The sequence below is a fragment of the Phoenix dactylifera genome, chromosome 7 (assembly GCF_051530095.1).
Source record: "Phoenix dactylifera cultivar Ajwa chromosome 7, Ajwa_hap1_PhDact_Kaust_v1.1, whole genome shotgun sequence".
Taxonomy (NCBI): Eukaryota; Viridiplantae; Streptophyta; class Magnoliopsida; order Arecales; family Arecaceae; genus Phoenix; species Phoenix dactylifera.
In genome coordinates this window covers 1053963-1079188 of record NC_143196.1, presented here as the reverse complement: position 1 = coordinate 1079188, position 25226 = coordinate 1053963, and the positions used below count along the sequence as shown (strand labels likewise).

General features: G+C 36.6%; 1 protein-coding gene across 1 annotated transcript; it reads right to left on the bottom strand.

Annotated features, from left to right (window-relative positions):
* Nucleotides 1-102: 102 nt before the first annotated feature.
* LOC103707526 (hyperosmolality-gated Ca2+ permeable channel 2.1-like) lies at nucleotides 103-25016 on the bottom strand. Its single transcript, XM_008792053.5, has 10 exons — nucleotides 24375-25016; nucleotides 20341-20487; nucleotides 18162-18225; nucleotides 17844-18053; nucleotides 13542-13736; nucleotides 6016-6314; nucleotides 4671-4947; nucleotides 3621-3896; nucleotides 2823-3056; nucleotides 103-386 (listed from the first exon to the last, which is right to left on the bottom strand). The coding sequence occupies exons 1-10, from the start codon at nucleotides 24803-24805 to the stop codon at nucleotides 168-170; spliced, it is 2352 nt and encodes a 783-aa protein (XP_008790275.5). The 5' UTR covers nucleotides 24806-25016; the 3' UTR covers nucleotides 103-167.
* Between the last annotated feature and the right edge of the window lie 210 nt (nucleotides 25017-25226).

Here is a 25226-nt window from a genome sequence, read left to right as displayed (position 1 = left end):
TAACGTTCATTGGTAACAGTGGTATAAAGAGAAGATGCCAATAATAAATAATATTTACAAAACAATGCTGCTGTTTCATAAATGCCTATCCTATCTGTGGTTGATGGCAACAGAAAGAAGAGTCAAATTGGCAACTTACATGGATGAATAATCACTCAGCAAAAATATTAGGTACGACAGTCCCAAGTCTGGTGTGGAGTGATACTGTCTATGATTTCTTGCGAGAAATCTGTTCTGTTGGCTTCGTTAATGCTTGATCCATCATCATCACATGTATCCTGAGAGGAAGCGGGTGGTGCAGACTGGCAATAAGCTGTGAGCAGCAGTTGATGAATTTCTTCCATTCTGTCAGATTGCTCGTCATCTCGGTCCATCTGGATAAGATCCTGAGGACACCCAAATCATGCATGAGAAGGTAGATCCATTTGATCATCTCCACAAGTTCCCAAAGATATGGACAAAAAGCACTTCTCAGGATGGCCACTTTAAGCGGTAGCACTGAGACAGTACCTGTGACAAAACCAGAGGTGCTCCAAAATACAACGAATAAATCATTAAAGCCGTGCTTGATTGTCAGGAACTGAAATCAAGATTTTTATTTAGCTTTCCACATTATCGATTATTGGGAACCATCACTAACCAATTCTGATTTTTATGCTTGTATAAGTTAATCTTGAGTGAATAAAACAAATCTTGTATCATATTTTAGTTTGCAAAATATATCGTAGGGCTCGTTTGGTTCGCAGGAAAAGGAGGGGGGAAAGTGTGGTCAACGGGAAAGTAATGAAATGCCTCTTGTTTGGTTGGAGTTTTCAAAGGAGAGATATGGGAAAGTTGTATTCCCATGGGAATATGATTCCCACATTTCATGGGAAAGTCTTTCCTATGAGAAACATGGGAAAGTTACTTTCCCATGAGGTGGGAATCACTCCTTTTTTATTTTTTCCCAAAAAGACCCTTCAGCATTAAAGAAGCATTAAAGAGGCATTAAAGACCTAATTTTTATTAAGGGCATAATAGGAATTATACATAACTTTCCTAGGAAAGTGGATGGTCAACCAAACATAAGCACTTTAGAAATTTGTCACTTTCCCATGGTTAACCAAACATGCCAAAAGTACTTTCCTAGGTATCCTCTTCCTAGGAATCTGATTCCCAGGAATCATATTCCTAGGAGGGAAAATACTTCCCGCGAACCAAACGAGCCCGTATAGTTATTGTAATTATATAAAAAATATTAATAATTCAATAAATTTGTATTGTAATATAATATAATCTGGTAACATCAACTATAAGATTAAAATGTTGGTAATATAACCATTATGATTACCTATTGTATTTTATAATGGCTAATATAATACACATATATGATAATATCATATTAAATTAATTATACCATAAATTCTCTTTTTTGTGAATATATTATAAGAAACAAATTATTAGTTTTGATGATAGACTAGTTAGGATAAAATACTGTACTAGAAATATCATAATGATGCACAAATGCATTATATTAATGATATATTATAATCTAATATCAATATCTTTATAATTTTTTAAAATAATTATATATAAATATATAATATGAAATAATATAATATATGAGATTGATATTTGGTCTAGAAAAATTCAAGTCAATTCCAATGAGGCAAAATCAGAAGATGGTCCGGCACTAATAACTTGCGTCATTGAATCTGATCTATTACTTCTAGATTGTACATGAAGTAAAAATTATATAATTTAAAAACCTCTAGCCCAAGATTCACCGTCTCGGTACCGAACCCATATCGATGCCACACTAGCACAGTATTGGTATGGTACGGTATAAATTTTTTTTGGCATACCAAATATCAGTACGCCACACATATCAGTTACCAGTACCGAACTGGTACGGTACGCCATTTACCGCCCAATTTGGGCTAGTATGGTGTACCATGTTCTAGTCTATGCATCAAGTAGTTAAAAAATAACGCTATATCTTATTACTTAAATTATTCGTCTTAGCCTCTTGATGCATAAGCTAGGATCTCCAAATTTTATAGTTTTCAGCCTATAAGCAATTCACAGATAGTATATCACATTCATCAGCTTCAATCACCAGTGTCAGACATCATCTTCCAATTTTGCCCAACTAAATCTAATTGGAAATCTTGTCAGATCTTAGTCTACCTAATAGTACAATACAATACAAGATAATATAATACAATATTTTTAATACTATAAATAAATTATGTATATGTAATTATATATCATTATTTTCACAGAATTGTTACTGAATTATATAACATAATATAATATTTATTATTTCATAATAAATGTATTTTGGTATTATATATGTTTACGATATAATAGAGGTTAATAAATATAAGGAATAAGAATTTTCATTTCATTATTACTTACATATGCCCAATATTATGTAAACTAATACCCAAGCCCTAGCTGCAGGTTTACCGGTTTTCCTGGGAATCCAACATCCATTATAATCGATATTCTCTTGTCCGAATGAGCTATGAAACACTAAAATGAACCAGAATGGGAAATTGATAACCACTTCAGAATGGCCTAACAGTAAGACAATCGGGCATCAGATTTGTACACATGAAAAGTTATCCTGTCATGTTGCATGAGGGGATTGGTGCAACTCATGAAAATTGATGCAGCACAAGGGTGGTTGAATATTAATTTGCTAAGCCAGCGTTACCAGGCCTGAGGAAATTTTCCTCTGCACTTGACAGGCAGCATTTTCGAGTCATTTTGAGGGGTGAAAAAACACACAGCATTATTGAGCAAGTCATCCTGATGCTAGCATTGCAGAAACTAACCTGTGCAGATATATTATTGAACATGGGGTAAAACCGCTGCCTGCAGTATTCGTTGAAAAGGATCGTGGCAATCACAAGAGGAATGGTGAAACCTGAAGCAACTGGATATCTCTTCATCCCAAAAACTCCAAGAGCTATTATCTGTGTCAGTACTAGAGAGAAGATTGCTGTGTTGTGCACAATGGGCCACATTTGCCCTCCAGATTCATATTTTGAACAATATACATTCATAATCTGCAAATTTGAAGAGGGAACCGAGAGACATTGTATTATAAATGCCCAACTCTAGGGATGGAAGATGAATTTAAATTCAACAGAAATTACTACTAAAACATGCCTGTGCAAGGTCTTCCAAGAATAAGGCCCCCCTTCAAACGGTATGACAATAATACTAGTAGTAGATAATGAAATTTATAGTTAATTAAACTATTTAAGTTATGATACAAAACTCAATGTTCAAGGTAATAATGTTTAGAAAGAAACCATCCATTGTATGAGCATGCGCATAGATGAAGATGAACAACCATATACCACATTAATGTATTTTTAAATTTTTTTTGAGAGAGAGGGAGACAGACCTTGTGTTAATTACCCGGGTTCAAATACTTTTGGAAGAACCAAGACTTGAACCTAGAACGTCCCCTTCTTAGGAGGGGTGTGTGCGTGTGACCATGAAGGTAATGCCCAATTCGCATTCCCGTATAAGCATTACCGTTTCCAATTTATGCACCAATAATGACTGTTATGATTTTATTTTTTTTTCCTGGGCATTTACTATATGAAGTATAATTGTCTCACCTGGTTGCGATACACCACATAACCAAGGAAGAAGTACACCAGCAAGAAGGGCAGTATTAGAGGTGCCAAAATAGAACAAGTGAAACCAAGTAGGCCGAATGCGAGAAGTCTTGGAACTTCAGTGTGATATGGAAAGGATGGAACAGAGTCTGGATCATCCTGAAGTCCGAACATACGTTTTCCCACGAAATTGTATATTAGGGCAAAAGTTTGCATTATTTCAGAAGATAAACTTGCCCAGCCTGATGTCAGAACATGAGTCATGAAAAATGTTGACTGTATCAGAGAAAAAGTGAAGTCACTAAAAGATCAATTCTTCTCCTAAAAATTATTTTACAACAAACTAACACAGATTAAAGTAATATTGTTATAAGCAACAATTCATGTCATAGTGAACCTAGAAAGAGAATATACCAAAAAGATATACGAAAAAAAGAAAATACAAAGCATCCAAGCTAAAAAGTTCATACTAAAGCTTAATTATGATGCCGATCACTCTTTTAACAATCACAGAACATGCTTCAATATGCCAAGTTTAGATATCATGGTACAAACCCATATCAGTCACTGGCTGGTTCAGTACATACCTCAATATGAGGGTAGTATAGGTTTGATACACTTCACTGTGGCTCAGTAGAAATGGGCAACAAACAAGAGAGAGAGAGAGAGAGAGAGAGAGAGAGAGAGAGAGAGAGAGAGAGAGAGAGAGAGAGAGAGAGAGTTACTAAGCATCACAAGGTGAATATGCCTTGATATGGTGGGATATGGACTGGTTCTGGTACGCATCACCAAAATCAGGGTGTACCAGAGACCGTAGCCAGTATGGGACAGACTGGCTGGTACAGGGCCACTATGGGTGGTTTTTGAATCCTTGCACAAATGACATTCATTCCACACAACAATAATTTCCTACTATCACACTGAAAATTAGGATCAATGAGACTTGCAACACCTGATCTCCTTTTTTTTTTCTTCTTTTGATGAAAAGGGAGGTAACAACCACCAACAAGACCTGATCTCATATACCATAGAATTGGAGATAAAAATCACCTGCTCGGGAACAGCTTTGGCAAGCAAGGAAGGAATATCTTTTGGTGTAGAAATGGCATCCAGCTTGTTAAGGACTGTACCAGATATAACATTAACAAAAAAGACAGTCCAGATGGTAAAATATAATACTTTGCAACAAGCACTCTTCTTTCTGCCACTGCGGGAAATAGGTCCTTCAACAGCAGAAAATAGCATCATTACTGGAGGAACAGTATAGATGAGTAACTGTAAAAGGACACTAGGAAGGTAGCCCGACACTAGCCGCATCAAGATATTCCTGGAGTAAATAATAAATTATTGTTATCTAGAAAACCATATAGAAGCTCCATATTTACTCAAAAAGAAAGGATGCACTAACAAGATAATACACAAAAAATGGACCAGAAGTGGTAAGAATTCATAGCTTTTCAAGATTCCATGGACATAAAAAGAAAACATTCCTAAAATTACTAAGCAAACAGAAAGTACCTGAAAGAAGCACATAGAAAGGATATAAGAAACAGAAAAATATAAGACACAAGAACTAGTGGCGACAAAGAAATTGCTCGATAGACCAAAGTTAAATCATCAACAAGGCATAACTTCACGTTAAAAAAGCATTGTCTTGCTACATTCAAAATCAAAACAAAGTTTGCAATGAAGAACTGCTCATATTGATTAAACTCTATTGTATTGTAAATTAAGGACTCTAAGTAAAAGCACATATAAAGTAAGCCCACATAATCTTAGGAAAATGATATCTTCATGTCATAAACTTTATTCTAGTAGTCCATGCACCAAAAAGATTTACAAATCTGAGTTTACTATACATTCTATACGAAGTTTGGTTATAGGAAAATGGTCCTCCATGTAATGAACAAAAATATTTTTGAGTTCATGATCTGCAGTCTATGAGAACGTTTCACATTTCTCGAAAATAATCTACGACATATCTCATACTTTAGCATCAGTGGTACATTGCAGAGGCTTCATCATTCAAATCAATTTAGTGTTTCAAAAGGTCTGCTACTTTGTTCCTAAAGGAAAGATGCATTAATCTTGCTATGATAAATGGTCAGGAAAAACTAGATTGAAAAAAATTAAGTACAAGACATACAATGGAAGTTGCACTATCACATTATCCGTGATAGATCATGACCTAGAAGAAATGTATGGAATACAAGGCGAATCAGGTCAGCAACACATTTAATGTATTTATAAGAACTTAGGATGCCCTTTTCATATATTAGCTTAGTTCCTAAACAGTTCCATAGAGGAACAATTAAGTAACAATGATTAACAAAAAACACTAACTGATGAAGAATACACATTACTTACTGCAAAAACAATTACCAGAATTACTTGCCTCTTAATTATAATTTTCACAAAGGGTAGCTTTTCTTTCAATTCTTCCAGTTGGGTTAAACCTTGTAAAAATGTGATTGGAGGAACTAACATAATCATAAGGAAAATGCTAGCTACAAGAATTGTTATCCGACGAATCCAAAGCTGTCTGTATGGTATCCAAAGGTTTGGCCAATAAACATCATGTGGTTCTGGAGCCTGGTCTGTGACCCATAGCATGGGGTTTGATGACTGAAGAACCTGTGACGCAACAACTGCAGCATACCGGGTCTTGAAAAAAACAAAAGCAGCTGAGCATTCCTGTGTGCAAGAAAAAAAGAAAAAATTAGTCCAGCAATCACAAGAATTTGTCAGTTAGCCTCCTCTAATCACTTGTGTGCAGGAAAAAGAAAGAATACATGATGCATGCTCTACCCTTCTGTTAACTTTTGATGTTTAGGAACATATTATTTGAGGGTTTTTTTCTTGAGCAAAATGGCGGGTTAACATATAATTTCAGTATTTGCAGCCTGAATGTTATTCTTCTACCAATATCTTTAACATGTATTAAGAGAGCAATCACTCCCTCGCCTTATTAAATAACTTCCAAAGGATCAAGTTAACTACACTGAAAACAATAAAATAGAAGGTAAATCTAAAACAAGGAGACTAAGGTTCACCTTCTCGGTATTGAACCCCGTACCGTTATCATTTTATTACAGTGCCGGTATGCGGTACGATACGGTAAGATTCAATATACCGAGTGCCGGTATGGTATAGTACCCCATACCAGTCTGGTACCTATATGGTACAGTATGCCTGGTACAGGAAACCTTGAAGGAGACCATGCTCCGTGTGATTGCTTATGCTAATAAATTAGTCATGTAGTTTACAATCAAGATGCATGATAGGAGTTTCATTATCAATGGTTGGCAAATGTACACCTTTTAATGATAACCATGAAGAAAAACCTTTTTGTGTCAAGTTCACAAACTATCCAACTAAAAGAAAGAGAGAGAAGCAAAACTTGGTTATTGTGCAAGTATATAATTCAATACACGATTGCATTTCCTAACTCACATTTTAAGATTATCATAAACTAGTTGATGATTGCACAAACTCTCTAATTCAACAATCAATCGCATACCCTAACTCACATTTTGAATTCCGAACCAAACTGAAGTTAGATGCAAAATAGTAGTTTCTTCATCCATGGTTTATTTCTATCTCTCATATTTGACAGCAATAGTGAAATGGGAGACTCCAGATTAGAAGCTAGAACTTAAAACAATGAGAAGAATAAGGAAAGAAAACCATGTCACCTATGGGAAGGCAAATTTATCCTTTAGAAACTGGCACAATACCGAGACAAATCATAAAGTGAATCCTGGCTGGAATTGTTAATGCAATTGCCTTTAAGTGATATTAGAAAGTGGGTGAATATCAAAGGGAAAGAAATTTGGCAAGTTGGATACATGGATTTTCCTGTAGCAAGCATTAAATCAATGCTTGTTGTTCTTGACAGGGAAGACTAGTGGTGCAGTGAGTTTGAAAGATGGAACCATGATGCAAAGGACCAATGCTCAACTTCCCTTGGTCAAGGCAACAATACATCGCTGTAGATAAAGGAATGGTTCAAAAGAATCATGTCAAGATATGTAAGCCCAGCTAGTGATAGAACAAAGGCACTTGTTACCTTATGAATTACACCAAATAAGACACATCTGATAGATTTTTGCTGCTAAATTTCTAAGATTGAAAATAAGCAAGGATAGTATCAAGTGCGCCCACATACATAAAAAAGATTAATCAAGTGCCTCAACTAGAATTGACAAAGAGACACATTGCCTAGATGGGACTGATCAATAGGACCAACAATGATATCGACCCACATAAAAGAGATTCAAATAGGTGTAAACAAGGTCCGCTGTACCAACTATACCGACGTACCGGTGGGCGCCGGTACCAGTTCGGACCGGTACTACTGGTTCGGCTTGGTTTACGCATCCAAAAGCCCAAAAAAAATTTGAAACGGTACGGGCTAGTAGGTTGGCTGGTATGTGCCGGTATCGACTGGTACAGGCCGGTGCCAGTTTTGAACACCGAACCAGACCGGTCAGAGCTGGTACTGGTTCGGTACGGGCTGAACCAACTGGTACGGGCCAGTTCAACATTTCTTGAGTGCAACAATGATCGAAAAAAAAAAGCAAAAAATTTCAAATCTTATCTAAATATCACCATTGAGTGCTTGCTTGGATGGTATCCCCCTTGTCACTTCGGTAAGGAGACAGGGGTTCAATTCCAATTGGTGTTAGCACTTGAGGGGTGGTTTGTGTATAAGGTAGAAAGTGGGGATTAGCCCTCCATCTCAAATAAATAAATAAATATCTATCACATACTCTCATTAATGGTCATATATTATGGTTTCAAGATTCCTCAAACCATCATACTTTCATCTACATTATCTTTGACAGTCCCTAACTTCTCTATAGACCTCCTAACACAATTAGGCACCTCTTGAGAGTTTGAACTAGAATGGCCTATGTAGTACATTGCAATAGAAAACAACAAGCCTTATCCCATCAAGGCTTGATCAACGTATGATGTGTTAAAATTTGAGAATGTATACAATTGCTTCTCAATATTTTCTCAATGTTCTATAATTGAACAACTAACAAAAAGGATAAGAGTTAGGCCCATGGTCTGCCGTACCGGTCCGGCCTGAGACCGGTACCGAATCAGTGTGGAATTCGATACCGGTAGTTTATTGTTGAAGAACCGGTACGGGACCGGTTCGGACCGGTACCGGTATGGCGGACCTTGGTTAGGCTTACCTAGAAGCCTTGGAGGCTACTTGGCAAGTAAGGCCATTCACCATTCCGGTTGTGCAAGTTAACATTTTAAGCTAATGCAACCAAGAAACATTCCTCCTAAACTTAGCAAAGAGTACAAATAGAGAACGAAGAAGTCAAGATTTTAAATAGGGAATCGGGTTCATCTCTTAGGCACATCACCATAGAGCTATATCTTATGTATGAACATGTGAAACCTCTAAAACCAAATCCCATCTGTTCTAATTTCATAAGTCACCTATGCAAATGTCTTTTGGGTGGTCGGATTGTGAGTTCATCAGAGGCTAGGGATGTCAACCAGCCAGTCGATTAGCACAATTTCGTTACTTTTGTATTGTTCCCAGTCAGATCTGCTGGTAAGGCCACCAAGCAATGTTAGGCATTTCCGGATGTAATTTATATGGGATGAAAAGAGTAAAGGAAAAGGAATTACAGAAAGGTGCTCCCTATTAGAATTATGATGGAGCATTTGGGGATTTACATATAACATTAGGCTTCAAATTTAACTCGATATCCCATTCTTGTAACATGTAATCTACTTTAGGAATATATAGAAGTACTATTGCATGACCCTACCTGGTCCTAATTAGAGCTAATTGTGGGCTGAGCCTCGGGCCTAATCCATATTCATTTTTAGTCGAGCTTCAGGCTAGGCCTATTCAAAATTTGACATTTTCTATACCCAAGCCTGGTCTACGATCAACTCTAGTCCTACCCAATTAGATATGACCTTATCTATTTTGGGAGACTGTGGGTTGGATCGGGGTCAAAAATTGAACTCGATTTGGAAATTAGGTTAGTTCTAGATTTTGTATTTCTAAGCCAACTGACCTAATCCAACTTGTCCCGAAACCTAAATTATATAAAACCCTTTCTCCTTCATGCTAAATATCTTTTAAATTCATCAGATGAACCTTACATAAACTAGTCGCTCTTTGTTCATCTAAACAATCCCATCTCTTCTCACCTACTTTCACTTAATTATATTTGAACACTCAATAGTCGTTTTCATAGATTTTTATTTATAATATTCTCAAGTCTATCAAGATTTATTATTTTAAAATTATAATTTGTAAACTTGTATCTTAAGAATGATAACTTTCTTATATCAAATTAAAAAAAAGCCTTCTGAATAAAAATTCAAGTTTAAGTTGGCTTGTAGTTTTATTTAAAATTTTTTAATGATTTATATTATTATCAACTATTATAATTTTTAGTTATAAAATAATAGAAAATGTTTGACCAGAACTATAGACCCAATCCAACCTTGTCCTGACACAAACTTGAATATTTTGGGTTGGGACTACGTCATACTTGACCCTAACTGAACCAATTGACCCGTTGGTTCTAAATCTCTTCAATAGGCCTAACCTGACCCGACCAAATCAAGCAATGGGTTAGGTCCGAGTCCAAAATCAACACCCGAACATGAAACCAAGTTGGGTCTGTGTCAAGCATCCCATGGTCCAACCCAATCGATTTGCAGCCAATCCACGATCAAAGTGAAACTTATATGCGCGCTAGGCTTCAAATTTAAGTTAAAATCCCATTTTTGTAACTTGTAATCTACTTTAGGAAAATATATAGAAATGTCATTGCATTGTTGTCATGTGTATAAAGGTTTAGAATTGGCAAATGACATAATTTTTTCTTTCCATTAATGGATTATTGTGATCTTGCTGTTCTCTTATCGTAATACTTCCTTGCTTCCTATTCATGAGTACAATAACTCAATAAGAATTAGTGATGTAGGTGGCTCAGGGCAACTCAAACCAAACCTTGACTATGGTTTAGTAATATGTAGATTGATGCCTAATATATCTAGGTTCTGGTTGTATTTAATAAACCCAACAATGATTATAAAAACTAAATACATTCATACCAAAACAATGTGAATTGCCTATCTTAACAAAAAAAAAACTATTATATTAATATAAAAAATGAGAGCAAACAAAAATATGGAAAAAGAAAATTCCAATCTCCCATATAACCCCCTAAACCCCCCATCTCTATCCCTATTATGCCACACTCTCATGCACTCCTTCCCATTTACTCTCATTGCCCAGATGACCCTTCTGTTCTACAACACCCAATTAAACTTGAGATTGTGCCCCAAGCTAGCCCAGCTCCACTAATCCTTCTAGTCATGTGACAGCATTGACCGAGCCCTCCCCTCCACTGCCCATCCCCTCCTCCCTCTTGTCACCCCTTTTGCCTCTCCTCTTCTAATACTCCTCCTATCCATTACTGAGGGGACCTAATGATCCCTAGCTTGGATTGTATAGTCTGATCAAAATATCTATAGACAACCTGGATCGAATCCTCAAATGAGGATCAGTTTGGATCCTAAAGACCAAAATGCGGATCATACAATTCATTCGATCATAAGATCCAAATCCAGATAATCTTGTAACATATTAAAACAATTATATCATCCATCTTTTTGGATTCATTAGTTTCTTTGACTTTTATGATCCGCTATCATCAATGATAGGAACCCAGAACTTTATCAATAATATTTGAATTAAAAGAAAAAGAAAATAGAAAATAGAAAAGAGAGAAAAGGCATAACTTTGGTGCATACCGCCTGGTTTGGGCCAAACCGAGCCGCCGGGTCGGCCGGGTCGGTTCGTGCATGGAAAACGGTTCCAGAACCGGCTAGTACAAGAGCGAACCAGATGGTTCTGTCTGGTTCGGACAGGACTCGGTGCGAACCGATCGGTTCGCACTGAGTCTAGTTAATTTTGCTACAGCGAGAAGACACCTCTCAGAGCCAGAGCTTCAGCAAGAGATCCAAGAGTGCTTATAACCCGACGTATGTTTCTCATGGGTTGAGCATACAAGACTACAACGCCGCTTGGTTAGAGGGGTGGGTTGATCTACCTCCTTATTATGCTGATGATCCGAATATCTACGAAAGATATCGCTACTCGATCCGATTTTAGATATCCGAGTGTGCCTTAAAAGTATGTAATTGATTGTATCTTGATTTGAAGATATTTTATGTTGTTTATTTTATGATTTGTATCATTTTAAAGCAATAAGAGGCATCATCTAGCTTAAATTGGAATCATAGAAACATCAGAAAACATCAAAAAAATAAGAAAACAACAAAAAAAACATCAAATTAGACTTAAATTTATAGAAAAAGTTCGAAAAGGAAGAGAACTCTTAAAAAAATAAAAAATACAGCGTGCGGATGCATGAACCAGGCCAAGGATTGCCGAACCAAGCCAACCAGTTTGGTTCGGTCCGAACCGATATCGAACTGGATCGGGTGCTGACCGATATGGCACCCGGTACCGGTTCGACAATCCTTGCCTTACTGACACTTAAAGCTACAATTTGTTGGGCAAGACTGGTCACCTTCTTCAACTCCATGAGTTGCTAATAAGTTGAAGCAATTTGGCCCTTAAGCTGACCATCATATTCTTGTTGAGATGAACTCCTTGAAGTCACCCTAATACCAAGCTAATAGGACATCAAGTTTCTACCAAGAATATTTTGAATTAAAAGAAATGGAAAATAGAAAAGAGAGAGACTGAAAATTTGATCATTGGGACCTCCAAGAGCCTTTAGGCTAATTAATTTAACTTCCATTGTTTTAGATTGTGGCCCCTAGTACACTACATATTTCTAGGCACCAATTACTTGTCCAACAAGACTAACAACATAAATCCTAGGTGAACTGGATATCCTAGATAATTGGACTAATTTAGAAAGGAAAGCATAATGACAAACCTGAAAAAGAAGAAATCTAATCCTAGAAAAATAAAGAATCCTATCAATCAATTAAGTTTTGAAAAAAATGGTACTATCTCCTTCAGGTTCAAACTTTCTAAAGAAAAAGAGATTATTTAGAAGCTACAACCTGCAATTGATTTCATACCTCCCCTACCATTTTTGAAAAGTTGGATTTCTTTTGCTTCTATAATCTTTTAACTTAAAGGTGAATTAAGTTAATTCACTGTATATTTTGTTTTATGTTTTTATATCAGGATTTATTTTGTTTAGGAAGGTATTTTGCATCCTTCTCTTGGTTCAAGTGGCCCATGTCTCCATACATCTGTTTAGGTCAATTCAAGATATATCTATGGATTTATTTGGTGGCATGCAACTATGTTGCATGACCCAATATTATCTTTGTTTCTTGGAAACGTATGAGCTTATGGTTGTTAAAAATTGAGGTTATGCCCTTATATGGTTGCTTTTCATATTGCAATTGAATCATGCTTCATGCTTTTCATATTTTTGTACCCTTTTCACTAAAATGACTCAGAGAAATCAGAAAGAATCTACAAGTTGTGAACCAATCCATGATCTGATCCGATACCCTCTATGATTTATGATGCAATCCAATCCATACAAACTTGTCCCCTCCCTTTCACCACACCCTCCTCCCTCCGCTCATTTGCCCTAAGATCAGATCAGGGCCCTGGCTACCTAACCTGACTGAGAACACAACTGATTCTTGACCTGGTCAGATTTGGGTTAACCCAAACTCTGTCAAGTCAAAAATATTTGAAACTGACCAAGAAAACTGTTCATATGATACAGAATCTAAAGTACAAATCGGCATCAACAACATTGAGAGAAAGCAAAAGCATTCAAGTATGCAGCATTAAAAGGATATGTTGCATTGAGGAGAAACTTCATTATAGAAACCCAGATTATACTAGAAGTCTAGAAGAGTCACCTTTTTCTCATCAGTTGTTTCTGAATGATCATGGCCTTTTTTTTTCGCATCAAGCTCAAAATCATTGTGGTACAGCTGGAAAGAATTAGACGTTCCTCCACAAAGGCCGCATCTGTATATATTAGGTCTGCATTTGTGGTCAAACTGAGCAACCTTTAAACGTACAAACTTCTTGTAAACCTTCTCTGCAGTAGACTGCAAGTAGAAAAGTTTAGCCATAATAAGAAAAGTTTCTTATAGCACCATCAAAAGCATGTCAATGATTGCATAATATAAGAATTATATTAAAGCCACATTTTCTTCCGTATGGTCATACTAATGATCATTTACTGAAAACAGTGAGAGAATAAGTGATATTTTACTATACAGAACAAAAAGGGAGGAGAAGGGAGAGTTGTCAAAGAGATTTGGTGTCCTATGAAAATATGTTGTTTTCCACAACTTCTAAAGCATGCATCCTGCAAGATGATATAATATTTTGGTAGAGGTACAAGACAATTCTATATTTATCTTGATGGAAGTAACTATAGGGCATCCTCACCAACAACCATTTGCTTACAAGTACAGAAAGATAGTTTAGATCAGTTGCAATAAACAACATAGTTTAGATCAGTTGCAATAAACAACATAGTTTAGATTAGTTGCAATAAACTACACACCTAACTATATTTCAACCAGCACTAGAAAGATGTTCCAGGGTTCATAGATCTGATCAGCATGATTATACATTTACCTTGATGAGATTGTATAAGAAAAATCCTCACCAAACAGATGCTATATTTAAAATCATACATACATAGATTATAACATTGTAATGAATTCCTACTTAGCTATTTAGAATCAACATTAGGAGTCTCAATCATGGTCGGTGGAACCACCCTAAACCGCCCAGTTTGGAGCGTACCGAGTAGAAGCCCCAAAAGGAGAATTAGGAATTTATTTGATAGGGGATAATAGCATTTTCCCCTGAAGATGGAAAATTCGTCCACCCGATTTCATCAATTTGCAAATTCTTCCTACCGAAACAGTTTCGTCATCGAAATTGAGACCCCGTCACCGGAGGGGGAGAAGGAGAAGAAAAAAGAGAAAGAGAGAGAGAGAGAGAGAGGAAGGAAGAGAGAGGCCAGCCGGGGCCGGTCGGCGGAGGTCGGGGAGCCTCCGCCCGGAGGCGGCGGAGGCCGGGGAGATGTAGCGGCGGGGCTCCACCTCCGGTCACCTGTAAAATTAAAAAAAATTAAGTGAAGTTGGCAAAAGGGGCCCCCTCCGGGCCCCTATTTCGAACGGACTGGAGGTGGAGCCCCACCTCCACGTTTCCTCGGCCTCCACCTCCTCGTGGAGGCTCCTTGGCTTTCGCCGGCCGGCCCCAGCCGGTGTCTCTTTCCTTCCTCTCCCTCTCCCTCCCTCCCCCTCTCTCTCTCGTCCTCTCTCCCGTTCTCCCTCTCCCCCACCTCTACTGTGTCGGTACTGGGCCAACATGATACGGTGCAGGGCTGTACCGACCCGTGTCATCGGGCAATCAGTACGGAGCCTGGTACCGGCACAACGGACATTAGTCTCAATACTGCCTTCTGGCTGTATAATGTTTGTGACTAGAAAGGAGTAGGGATCCAAGTGGTGGTGCCAGAGGCATGCTGGTCAGTGGCTTGTGCAGCACATGCCATGCAGTCTACAAATAAATAAATAAATAAATAAATAGAAGACAGAAAAGAAAATGCTCGACATAAAGAAATACTGAGCCATATCAACTCATACCAGCATAGTCCAACAGGAGCAGAGAGAAGCTGAAGTTATATAACTTCATCCTATTAATTTTATCATAAATTAATATCAACAAAATATTAATAAAAAATGCATATATTCCAAGTATACACCCTTTAATAGTTATGTTTTTTGCAATATAAATAATCAAAGTTTTCTTCAATATAAGAAATTAACTTTTTCTGTAATAGTCAAGTTGGTGAAAAGTAAAATGGATTTTGCATTCCAGATAAATGGTTATGATGATCAAACTAAGTTTTTTAAATTATCAAAAATTATTTTTTTAAAAAAAAAAGAAAAAGCAGAGGACCTGCAAAGAAGCACAACCAAGAAACAAGCATAGGCATGCATGACTAGGCCCCTATGCCCATTGAACCACTATTCAAGAACCTCAGATAGAAGGTGTGTGGTCATTTTGTGGCAGATTGGAGGGAGAAGATGACGTAAGTAGTTACAACTTGAGTGGATAATAGAGAAAAATAGTTTGATAAGGAAAACAAAGTTGGACCATGAGATTTCCGATGGCGATGTTTATGATCTTCATGTTCATGATTTGACGTGATTTAGTTAGAATTTCTTTTTTCTGTCTTGAAATGTTATGCTAAAGATTGGTAGTTCAACACAATTTTTCTTGAGAGAGGGCTCCTGATTGGCATGCCGATGGCAGTTGTCACTTGGTAGCGAGCAGGAGTCTTTCAAGAAACAAAAATAAGTTATTTCTGTTATACAGCTGTTCAAGTAAACACAATGCCCTGAGAATTGTCCATTGTTATAATGAGGAGTGAGATTGGGGGAACAGGAATTGGAGATGACTATGGTAAAAGATGAAAGAAAGAGAAGGGGTCTCAAGTTCTTGGTGGACAAGTAGTGGGGTCTAAGGGGCAAAATTTGTAATGCAATTACATGGAGCCTAGGGGAGCCCAATGAATGCAACCTAAGGTGAGCATCTACAACAGACTCTTTAGAGTTATATGGGGGCCATGCCTCTGCCCTCACCCCTTGCTAGACTTCGCTTCCACCTATACAGGACAGCACAGGTTGAACCCTACAATGTGCAGGGTATCATGGCATATATGCATGCTCAATGCCAGCACTAGCATGACTATGGCATGGCTTGTAGGGGGCAGCACTTTGATCCATGAGCCAAAGCACAAGGTTGATAGCATGGCACCCATAGTTCTAGTCAATAAATTGGAAGGACAAACCAAACATAAAAAATGAATGCAGTCATGCAGATCTCACAGGTCTAAATAGTTATTGGTGTTGTCATATCAATTTAAGCCAAGAAAACAAGATATCTCCCTCTGTTCTAATCAATAAATGGGAGAAACCAACTGAAAATCAAACAATAATTGAATGCAGAGCTTGAATGTCTAATATAATGCCTCAATCTTATTCGATGAAATCAAGAAAACATAATGCCTATATACCTTTCCATAGGCTAACTTACTAGATAAAATGATATTAGCAAGATTTTGAACTGAATAAAAGGAAACAAGACCCAAATAATTAGAAACTACATCGAATTCCAGCATATCTTTACTAGATTCCATCTCATGCAGACCAAAATGGTGAGGTTTAGATAAATAGCCATCACTTAAGCATGACAGAGTTCAATAGCAGATTCCATATGTAAGAGTGCTTCGTCTTTGCAGAACACATGCATATGTGCTTCATGAGAATCAAATGCTTCGAACCAAACCAGCAGCTGTACAAGTTGAAAAAGGGGAGAAATGCCAGAGGACTGGAAAATAACTAAAGTAATATTGGAACAGCCTTTGAAACAAAGGGAAGAAAAGATGGCCAAGTCAATGGTTACACAAGTCAGAGTTCAATAACACTATATGATAATAAAAATGCAGAGAAAGAAGGAAAAAACTGGGGACAACTTGAGATGCTCTGCAAAGCACTCCTGCACATGCATGTCCCAATCCTATGGCCATCTGTGAGGAGTCCAAACAGCACAAGAAAACTAAATTATGAAGTTAGAGTCAGCAAGATTGCTAGAATTGTTTTTACTGGCATGTGTAAGATAGAAAAACATGAGAATTTTGGCTAATAGCTATCATTTGAAAAAAGTAACCAAAACATGTTGAGAGATAAAAGAGACCAATATGCAGTGTGGCTCTAGCTAGAGGCATAGATTACCATTTTGAAGAACAAAAGACAATTCAGTGTCACAACGAATTTGGAGAATTGTCTCCCAACTATGCCATGCAACTTGAGGTGAGGTGTTAAAATGTTGCAATCACAATCAGTCTACTTTGGTTATAATAAACAAAGTATCTACAATTTTAATACCAACCTTCCTCCATATTTGATGGGAAAAGGCTCGGATGATCATGATGAACCAATCCATTACGTAGAAGATACAACTTATACATAAGGAGTCTGCAAAGGCTAGCTAGAAAACATAACTATAAGCAACAGTATATAAAATCAGTATGTCTAACATAGAAGAAAATAATTAGTAGTAATGCGCAGTTTGCCATAGAAATAAATCACTTCACACATGATACAAACTAGAAGCATTAAGCATCGCACCATAAATTTATGAACTTTCCCAGTTCGATGAATTGTTCGATGTGATAAGTAGCTTAATCCATGATAATTTGTGAAGAAGTTTTTGATGGCATCATCCAAAGATTCATCGGAAGACCTTGGGATAGAACGGACAAGAACAGAAAAATGACTAGGATTGGGGGGAGATTGAGTAATATGTGCAAGCCTCATTCCAGAAATGCTCTTGTATTCCTGAAGCCGCCATAAATCAATATCAGAAATATCTAACAAATACTTAAGAAATTCAATCTAACAGATGCATTCAAAAGGAATGTGAAAATATCAGAAGCAAGATCTTACAAAATAAAGAAGAATACAAGCTGAAAGGGTTATAATATATAATGCAACACAGTGAACCCAAAGCCTGCAATAAAAGAAACAAAAACATCTCTTAAATGTATTATCCAATGTGGAATGACATCAAGGTGGAAATTTTCTATTTTAAGAATTCAGTTTCTTCTGAAAATGAAACTTTACTTACATGCATTTTTTTAAAAAGGTATTTCTTAAAATTCAAGTTGAAGACACAATAACAACAACAACAGCAACAACCACCTTTTAAGTTCATAGTAAAGGTCTTCTTTGAAAATGTTCCTCCTTCAAATTCAAAGGGTCCCTAAATCATAAACATTTATACCCTGGTCTGTCGTACCGCCCGGTACGAGGTGTACCATACTATTTCGGAAAAAAATCGGTACAAAACTTAACTTCAAGTCGGTAGAAGCCCCATACCGGCCCGTATCGAGGTGTATACTGGCCCGTACCGAGGCGTACTAGCCTGTATCGAGGCATACCGAGATAAAAATTTGAGAAAAATAGCTAAAGAGCTATTTCGATACTGGAGTGTACCATACCGTACCATACCAAACCAATAAGGTACTGATACGGTACCTGGTACCGAGATTGCGGACCTTGATTTATACCTACTTGAACCAAGTGGCTACCAAGATCAATGACAACAGAACTTGAAAACATCATCCAAATCATGTTTCATTGAGACCATGTGTTTAGCAAATTATAGCTTTCGTAATCTGAAAATATGATCATACCTGCATGTTACTGATTTTGTTCCAGCAACTTATGCATCTTAGCCTCATTACTCTCCATGGATGCAAATATGCCCATACGATAATTTAAAAATTCATTGTTTCATAGAGAATGATTTTCTGAACAAAATACATGTTGATTTACAGCTCACTATACCAATTAACCACCATTTCAGTCCATAGCTTAAGAATGAACTAAATGGTCATCTTCGAAAAGCCATCCATATATGCGTCAAAATCAAATGATATCCTCTTATGTTTTGTGTTTCCTTCTCTGAACTACATGACATAATGCCATCAGAGATGGTGTTATTGCTGTATCAACTTCATTAGGGTACATATCCCAAAACATAGGCATGCAAAACAGATACAATACTTGTGACTCAAACTAATAATACACCATGCACCACAGGTTAGCACAACAAGAAAGTCTCTTGAATGATGGACTTCTTAAGTGAGTACTGAAAAGATAAATTATGGGACACTTTGGATGGACAACCAGCTCATCCCTATGTCATCTCCCATGCATACAATAAAGTATGAAAAAATGATGCGGAAGAATAAATTGTCTAAGGAAAGTTGGGAGTCCAAAAATCTCACAATCCCAAATTTTAAGCATACTGATGATCATCAGTTCAGGTGGACTTGGATATCCCAGAAAGAATTGGGGGAGCAACAGACTGTCAATTCCTGCCATTTCTTGATTTCCTTTCCTTACCTTGCAACTCTTACCACAGAGAAAGTATTTCAAAAAGAGGGCAATCAGACATCCAGAGTCCAATCATGCCCTAAAAATCCCATGACTGAGGAATTTTAAAGGAGCCAACAAGCTGAAGGCTGGAAAGAGATGACACAGCAACAGCATCCCAACAATGTAACTACAACAGTTAAAAAAGTGTCATTCTATTCTTTAGCATCCCTTGCTTATGTACTTCATGAATGAAGTTGCATATTAATAGATAAAAATAGGCATGTGACATTGTGATTGAGAAATTTCGTAATGCACAGCAAGACAAAGGATGCAAAAATGAAGAAAAATCTTAAGTTGAAAAGACTGTTTCGGCAATATGATACATAGTTCACCAAAAAACAAATTAAAACAAAGGAAGTCATACAACATGCATAAATGCAAGTATGCAAATTTGCATATATCACTACTTCTACCATACTAAAAGCTCCACCTGGCCACTAATGTAAATTGAACAATAGCACAAACCAAGTGCGTCTGCAGCCAGGCACCATGGTTTTTTTTTTACATAGTTATTGTTTCCTTTTCACTAAACATGTAGTTCCTAAGAATGTGCATGCACTCAACAGGTTAAATTTTCAAGAGAATTAGTCATTCTCAATTTCAGCAATAATAACGCCAAGAAGCAGCAACAATCATATTTCCTCTTCTGTGGTTAACTTATCAGAAGAATTTGAAATCTTACCACTGAGACTTGTCTTTGACATTTGCGATGGTAAATACAAATAATGCCTCTGGAGGAATGGCCATATGTTTCTTTACTTCGCCAAAATAATTGACAGGAAGCACTCCAAATATGCACACCACCATAGCTATGGAGAAGATACGGATGCTGCAGAAATCAGATATACAAAAAATTTAATTACAAATATGACATAAAGAAATAATACAATTCTATATGGTACTGAAGCACATGAAAGTTAAAACAGTGCAGGTTTACTAACAATACATAAAGAAATACTACGATTTTATAAGCACTTTAATTGTACTTCAAATTCATTTCATGACCAAAAAACATCAAAACATCAAAATCATAAACTAACCAACCATAATGATTGACATACAAAACTTAGAGTAAAAAATAAAAAATAAAAAAATAAAGAAAATTGTGTATCGGTCAGATGATTGGAATGCCATCTCGTTCCATGCTTCAATACAGACCGAATCAGTATTGTACCATATCAATCGCCAACTGGTATGGCACCCGGTATCAATTCAATGAACCTTGGGAGATAAGCTTTAAACAATGCCTATTTAAAAATAGTAAAATGAGCTTGACTTTGTATTTCAGGTCATCTAAAGAGTGCACGGCCTATACTTCGAAAATATCAAAACGAGTTTGTTATGTTTTGGAATCTCTAACAAACTCAAATAATGACCCTCACAACCTTAGGAAGCCTATAAACTGGTTGGAATATTGTAGATTTTGTTACAATACCCAATTTCGGGAAAAAGAACACCGGAAATAGACACCATATGTAAAAATTAAGGCGTCAGATCTTGCTCCCAAACCTTGCCCCAAACCTACCCTAAGTGTTAGTGATAAAAATGGACCAAATATTATCCATCCAGATTCATTTTTTATCCAAATCTAACTCATAATATATAACAATTACAACATCCAACTAATATCCATATCAATACAGTATTCATCAAAGAAAAGTGGATATGGATATGGATACACCAGTGTTTGATCCATAAACGAATATCTTGTTCGATTTGCAATTTCTATTTAGTTTTGTACTGCTGTCATAAACTTCAAACAGAATAAGCTAAAACATCAGCATATCTTTGGTTTAATCTTCTTCCATATAATGACATTTTCAATTTGTTGGATGACATCTTAGGTAATTAGTTTTTTTTAATTCAAGTTATGTAATTTAGCAGAATTATTAGGATAGGCTTATATATATAATAACATATTATTCATAAAATTAAACTATCTGATTTATATCCATATTTGTCAATATTCAATTATTATCCAAATACATATAAAATAAAAATAAATATAAATTTTAACATCCAATTAATATTCTAATAATATCCGTGTTCATAAAATATAAATAGGTACAAATATAGATACACCAATATCCGATCCATATCCCACTTGTTTTCAGCTTTACAAAGTCGCATAGCTGGTACAAAATAGGTACCGTAACTTTCTTGGATGACATATATCATGCTAGTCTAATAATGGCAACCAGCATCAGGTCAGCATAGGATACCAAGAGAGCTGCTTGGTATTCTGCACTGCTAGTCCATAACAAGTAATATTGGTATAAAACAGATCAATAAGGCCTGGTACTGCTCAATGTGAAGCCAAATGGCTCTCAATTCCTTTTCTAGTTTCACAATGGCAGGGCATATTTGTTGACATGGCATGGCATGCCCCAAGCCAGTAAAGGTTAAATCTAGAAACTTCTATTCCATCATCTATTCTTTCACTCTCTTTTTACCCTTTAATTTATTTTTTCCAATAAATTGCAGATCTCAAAATTTCCCCTCAGGGGACTGCAAGTTCAATATGAAAAATAAAATCCATATTGCTGGACCTAGAAAATAGAACCAACTACTCAAATTCTAACAAGTAATTTGTCTACCTTGCTCTAGTTTACAAGATGACTTGTATTGAAAATGAGTACTGCAATTAGAAAGAAAACAAAAAACTCAACCGAACCCAAATTCAATTTTTCAATAGTAACAGCTACCAATAAGTACATGCATCTATAACTCAACAAAACAACTCACTTTAGGTAAACCACATACAAAATATACTGCAGTTCAACTTTTTGTAGTGACTTACAAGTCGAACATCTTTCACAAGCAACATCTCTATCAAATCTGACACCACTTGATATCATAATTAATCACAATGGATTTTTAACTGACAACTTAAAAGGGCCTCCCATAGGATCCAGAAAATGTCATAATCATCTAAATGAAAGACAAGTCAGCATGTTGCTAGAACCACAAACTATATCTTTATTACAAACCACACCCAGTCCTTGATCTCATTGAAAACAACTTCCACAATTTTGGGGCCAATATTTACCAATAAAAAAAATATTACAACAAAAGGCATGATGATGGCTAGTTCCTCTACAAACTCCTTCATCCTCCTCCTATGAAAAAATAGAAAGAAAAAAATGCTCCCATGTTGACTTCCCCCTACAAAATAAGACATCTTCTAACATCATCAAGCATTGTTACCACATCTATTTAGTGGGCACCAAAACTGATGATGCAGCCAGCCATGGAGCGAGATTATGACTACAATCAAACTTGTTACATGTTTGAGACTGGCACAGCAAATAATAAAATAGTTACCAGTTTGCTGTATGAAGCAAAAGTGTCATCTATTTGTGACTGGCACAGCAAATCAGGCCAACTGATTAGCCAATCAGTAGTAGCTATCAGGCAGATATTTGTCTTTTTAGCTTTTTACTTTTTATTTATTATTAAAATAATCCATGGATTCGAGAGCACAACACTTTAGTCATGGTTTACTTGTCTTTCCAAATTGGTAGAAACATAGAAGGACTCCATTTAATGAAATTTTTTGACAAAGTCTTTTATAAAAGCCTGTGAAACAGGGACCCGCTTAAAGGTGAGACAACTTTATACCGAGCAAAGGAGGAAAAAAGCAAAACAGTTAAGGATTTTTCTAAAGTTTAAAGTGTTCTCTCTCACTACTCTTCTTTCTCCCTTTTTATTCTCTATTCTACAGTCATTATTCTCCTGAATTTTGCCTTCTCTTTTTTTTTTTGGCTTGTTTCACCTAACTTTCTTCTATGTGGCTCTTTTCTCCCCTACTTCCTGCTGTGACGTTTGTTGCTGTTAAACAGTAATTTCTTTACAGGTTCAAATGTAATTTAGATAACCAAACTGCTGTTTTACAAATTTCATCATTCCTTTTTCTGCTGTGAATATTAGTGCTATTCCAGAAACTAGCTGGATTATGTCTCCCTCTTTATTCTTCATATCCTAATTCTTGTCACTTCAGCCTTTATTTTTTCCAAGAGATATGGTTGGAATGCCACCTTCCAGGATCAAAGTTGGAACCTATCCCCGGTGCATGCACCAAGGAGAGGGGTACCAACCAGCTGGATCAAGTCCTTTTGGCCTTATTCCTCCAATTCTTCTGTACATCTCTTTATTCTGCTTTCTCTTATACACAAGTTATTTCTGTGAACTAGTTCAGTTCCAAATCTGATCAAAATTGATATGAAATCTCTCATCTTTGGCTTCTAGTAGATGGGCAGCATCATTTAATAAACAATGTAGATTAGGACTTTATGGGTGTTTCCTCGATATGTACGAAATCACAATCAGGACCCTTAATACCAATATGCAGTCTGCATTCTGAAAAAACATTTATAATTATGTATTTTAGGACATCGATCTGTTTGTTTTAGAGGAAATGGTGGCTATATTAGTCAAAAACATTTCTCCTTATTCTTAACTTCTGGTACCCCATGCACATTTGATTCACAAACTGTGCATAACTCATATCTAGGAAATATATATGTATGTCGATAAGAACCCTGGAGGATTTAGAGCAGATGCTCGGGAAAAATGTAATCTGGCAGGATTAGATTAATAAAGGACTTCAAACATGGTGAAAAGAAGCAAAAGTTTGTTTCTCCATATATTATTTAAGCATACGAGTAATAATTAGGAAAAGAAACTAAATGAGACAACATGTATAGTTCCAATCACCTGAAAACCAGTACTCTGAGGAATACCACTGCATCCACTCCAGCAAATGACAGCAGTTCATCTTCTGTAATCTGCCAAGCCTTTACTATCCAGCTAGCAGAGGGCACAAGTCTTTCCAAAGCGTTTATGTTCCGGCGTTCACCATCCTCTTGGGAAAGCCTCCGCCCGAAGTACACATAAACGTTCCCTGGCTGTTTCCTGAAGACCGAATACAGCGATAAGAACAGTGCACAGATACCTATGTTTATGCCTGCAGAAGTCAGAAGACGAGACAAATCCATAGAAAAATAATCCTTCTTCTGCTCATCGATTTTGTTATTTTCAGGTGACGGAGCCATGGCGGCACCGAACATCACTGGATTCTGTAGAAAAGAAGGAAAAAATCTAACGTTGTCAGTGAAAATACGATAAGCATAACAATATATATCCATCAGTGCATACTAACATAAAGAAAAAATATATGAGATAATTCAAGAAAGGTTCTTCTTTTACCGAATTTGGGGGAAAATGACTCAAGATATTCATCAAATTACTGAACGAATGAAATGCATATGACCTCTTTGATAGAATACGCATTGCTATTACTAAAATCATCGCAATTTGCATCGTCAAGAAGCCCATTGCGATGCAATGCACGGTGATCAAGAAGCCTCGCTTGGTCTCCGTACAAGAAAAGAAAAATGCGCGATAAAGAATGAACCATGGAACCCTTGTCGAGATCAAAATCATGAATGAATTCTTCAAAGAAAGAGATCAGGGATTAAAATCGAGATCGAAAAGGAAAAGAATTACCAGAAAACGAAAAAGATGGAGTGAGATCAAGAGCGACCGAAATTGGAGAGGAAACGAGGG

Excerpts from the sequence above, each read along its gene's own strand:
- LOC103707526 (XM_008792053.5), bottom strand. The coding sequence starts at position 24,805 with ATGGATATATATTGTTATGCTTATCGTATTTTCACTGACAACGTTAGA. Across the intron at positions 20,488-24,374 it reads CTCAGAGTACTGGTTTTCAG|CATCCGTATCTTCTCCATAG; the intron begins GTGATTGGAACT and ends TGATTTCTGCAG. Across the intron at positions 18,054-18,161 it reads CTTGTATTCTTCTTTATTTT|GAATACAAGAGCATTTCTGG; the intron begins GTAAGATCTTGC and ends TGGCGGCTTCAG.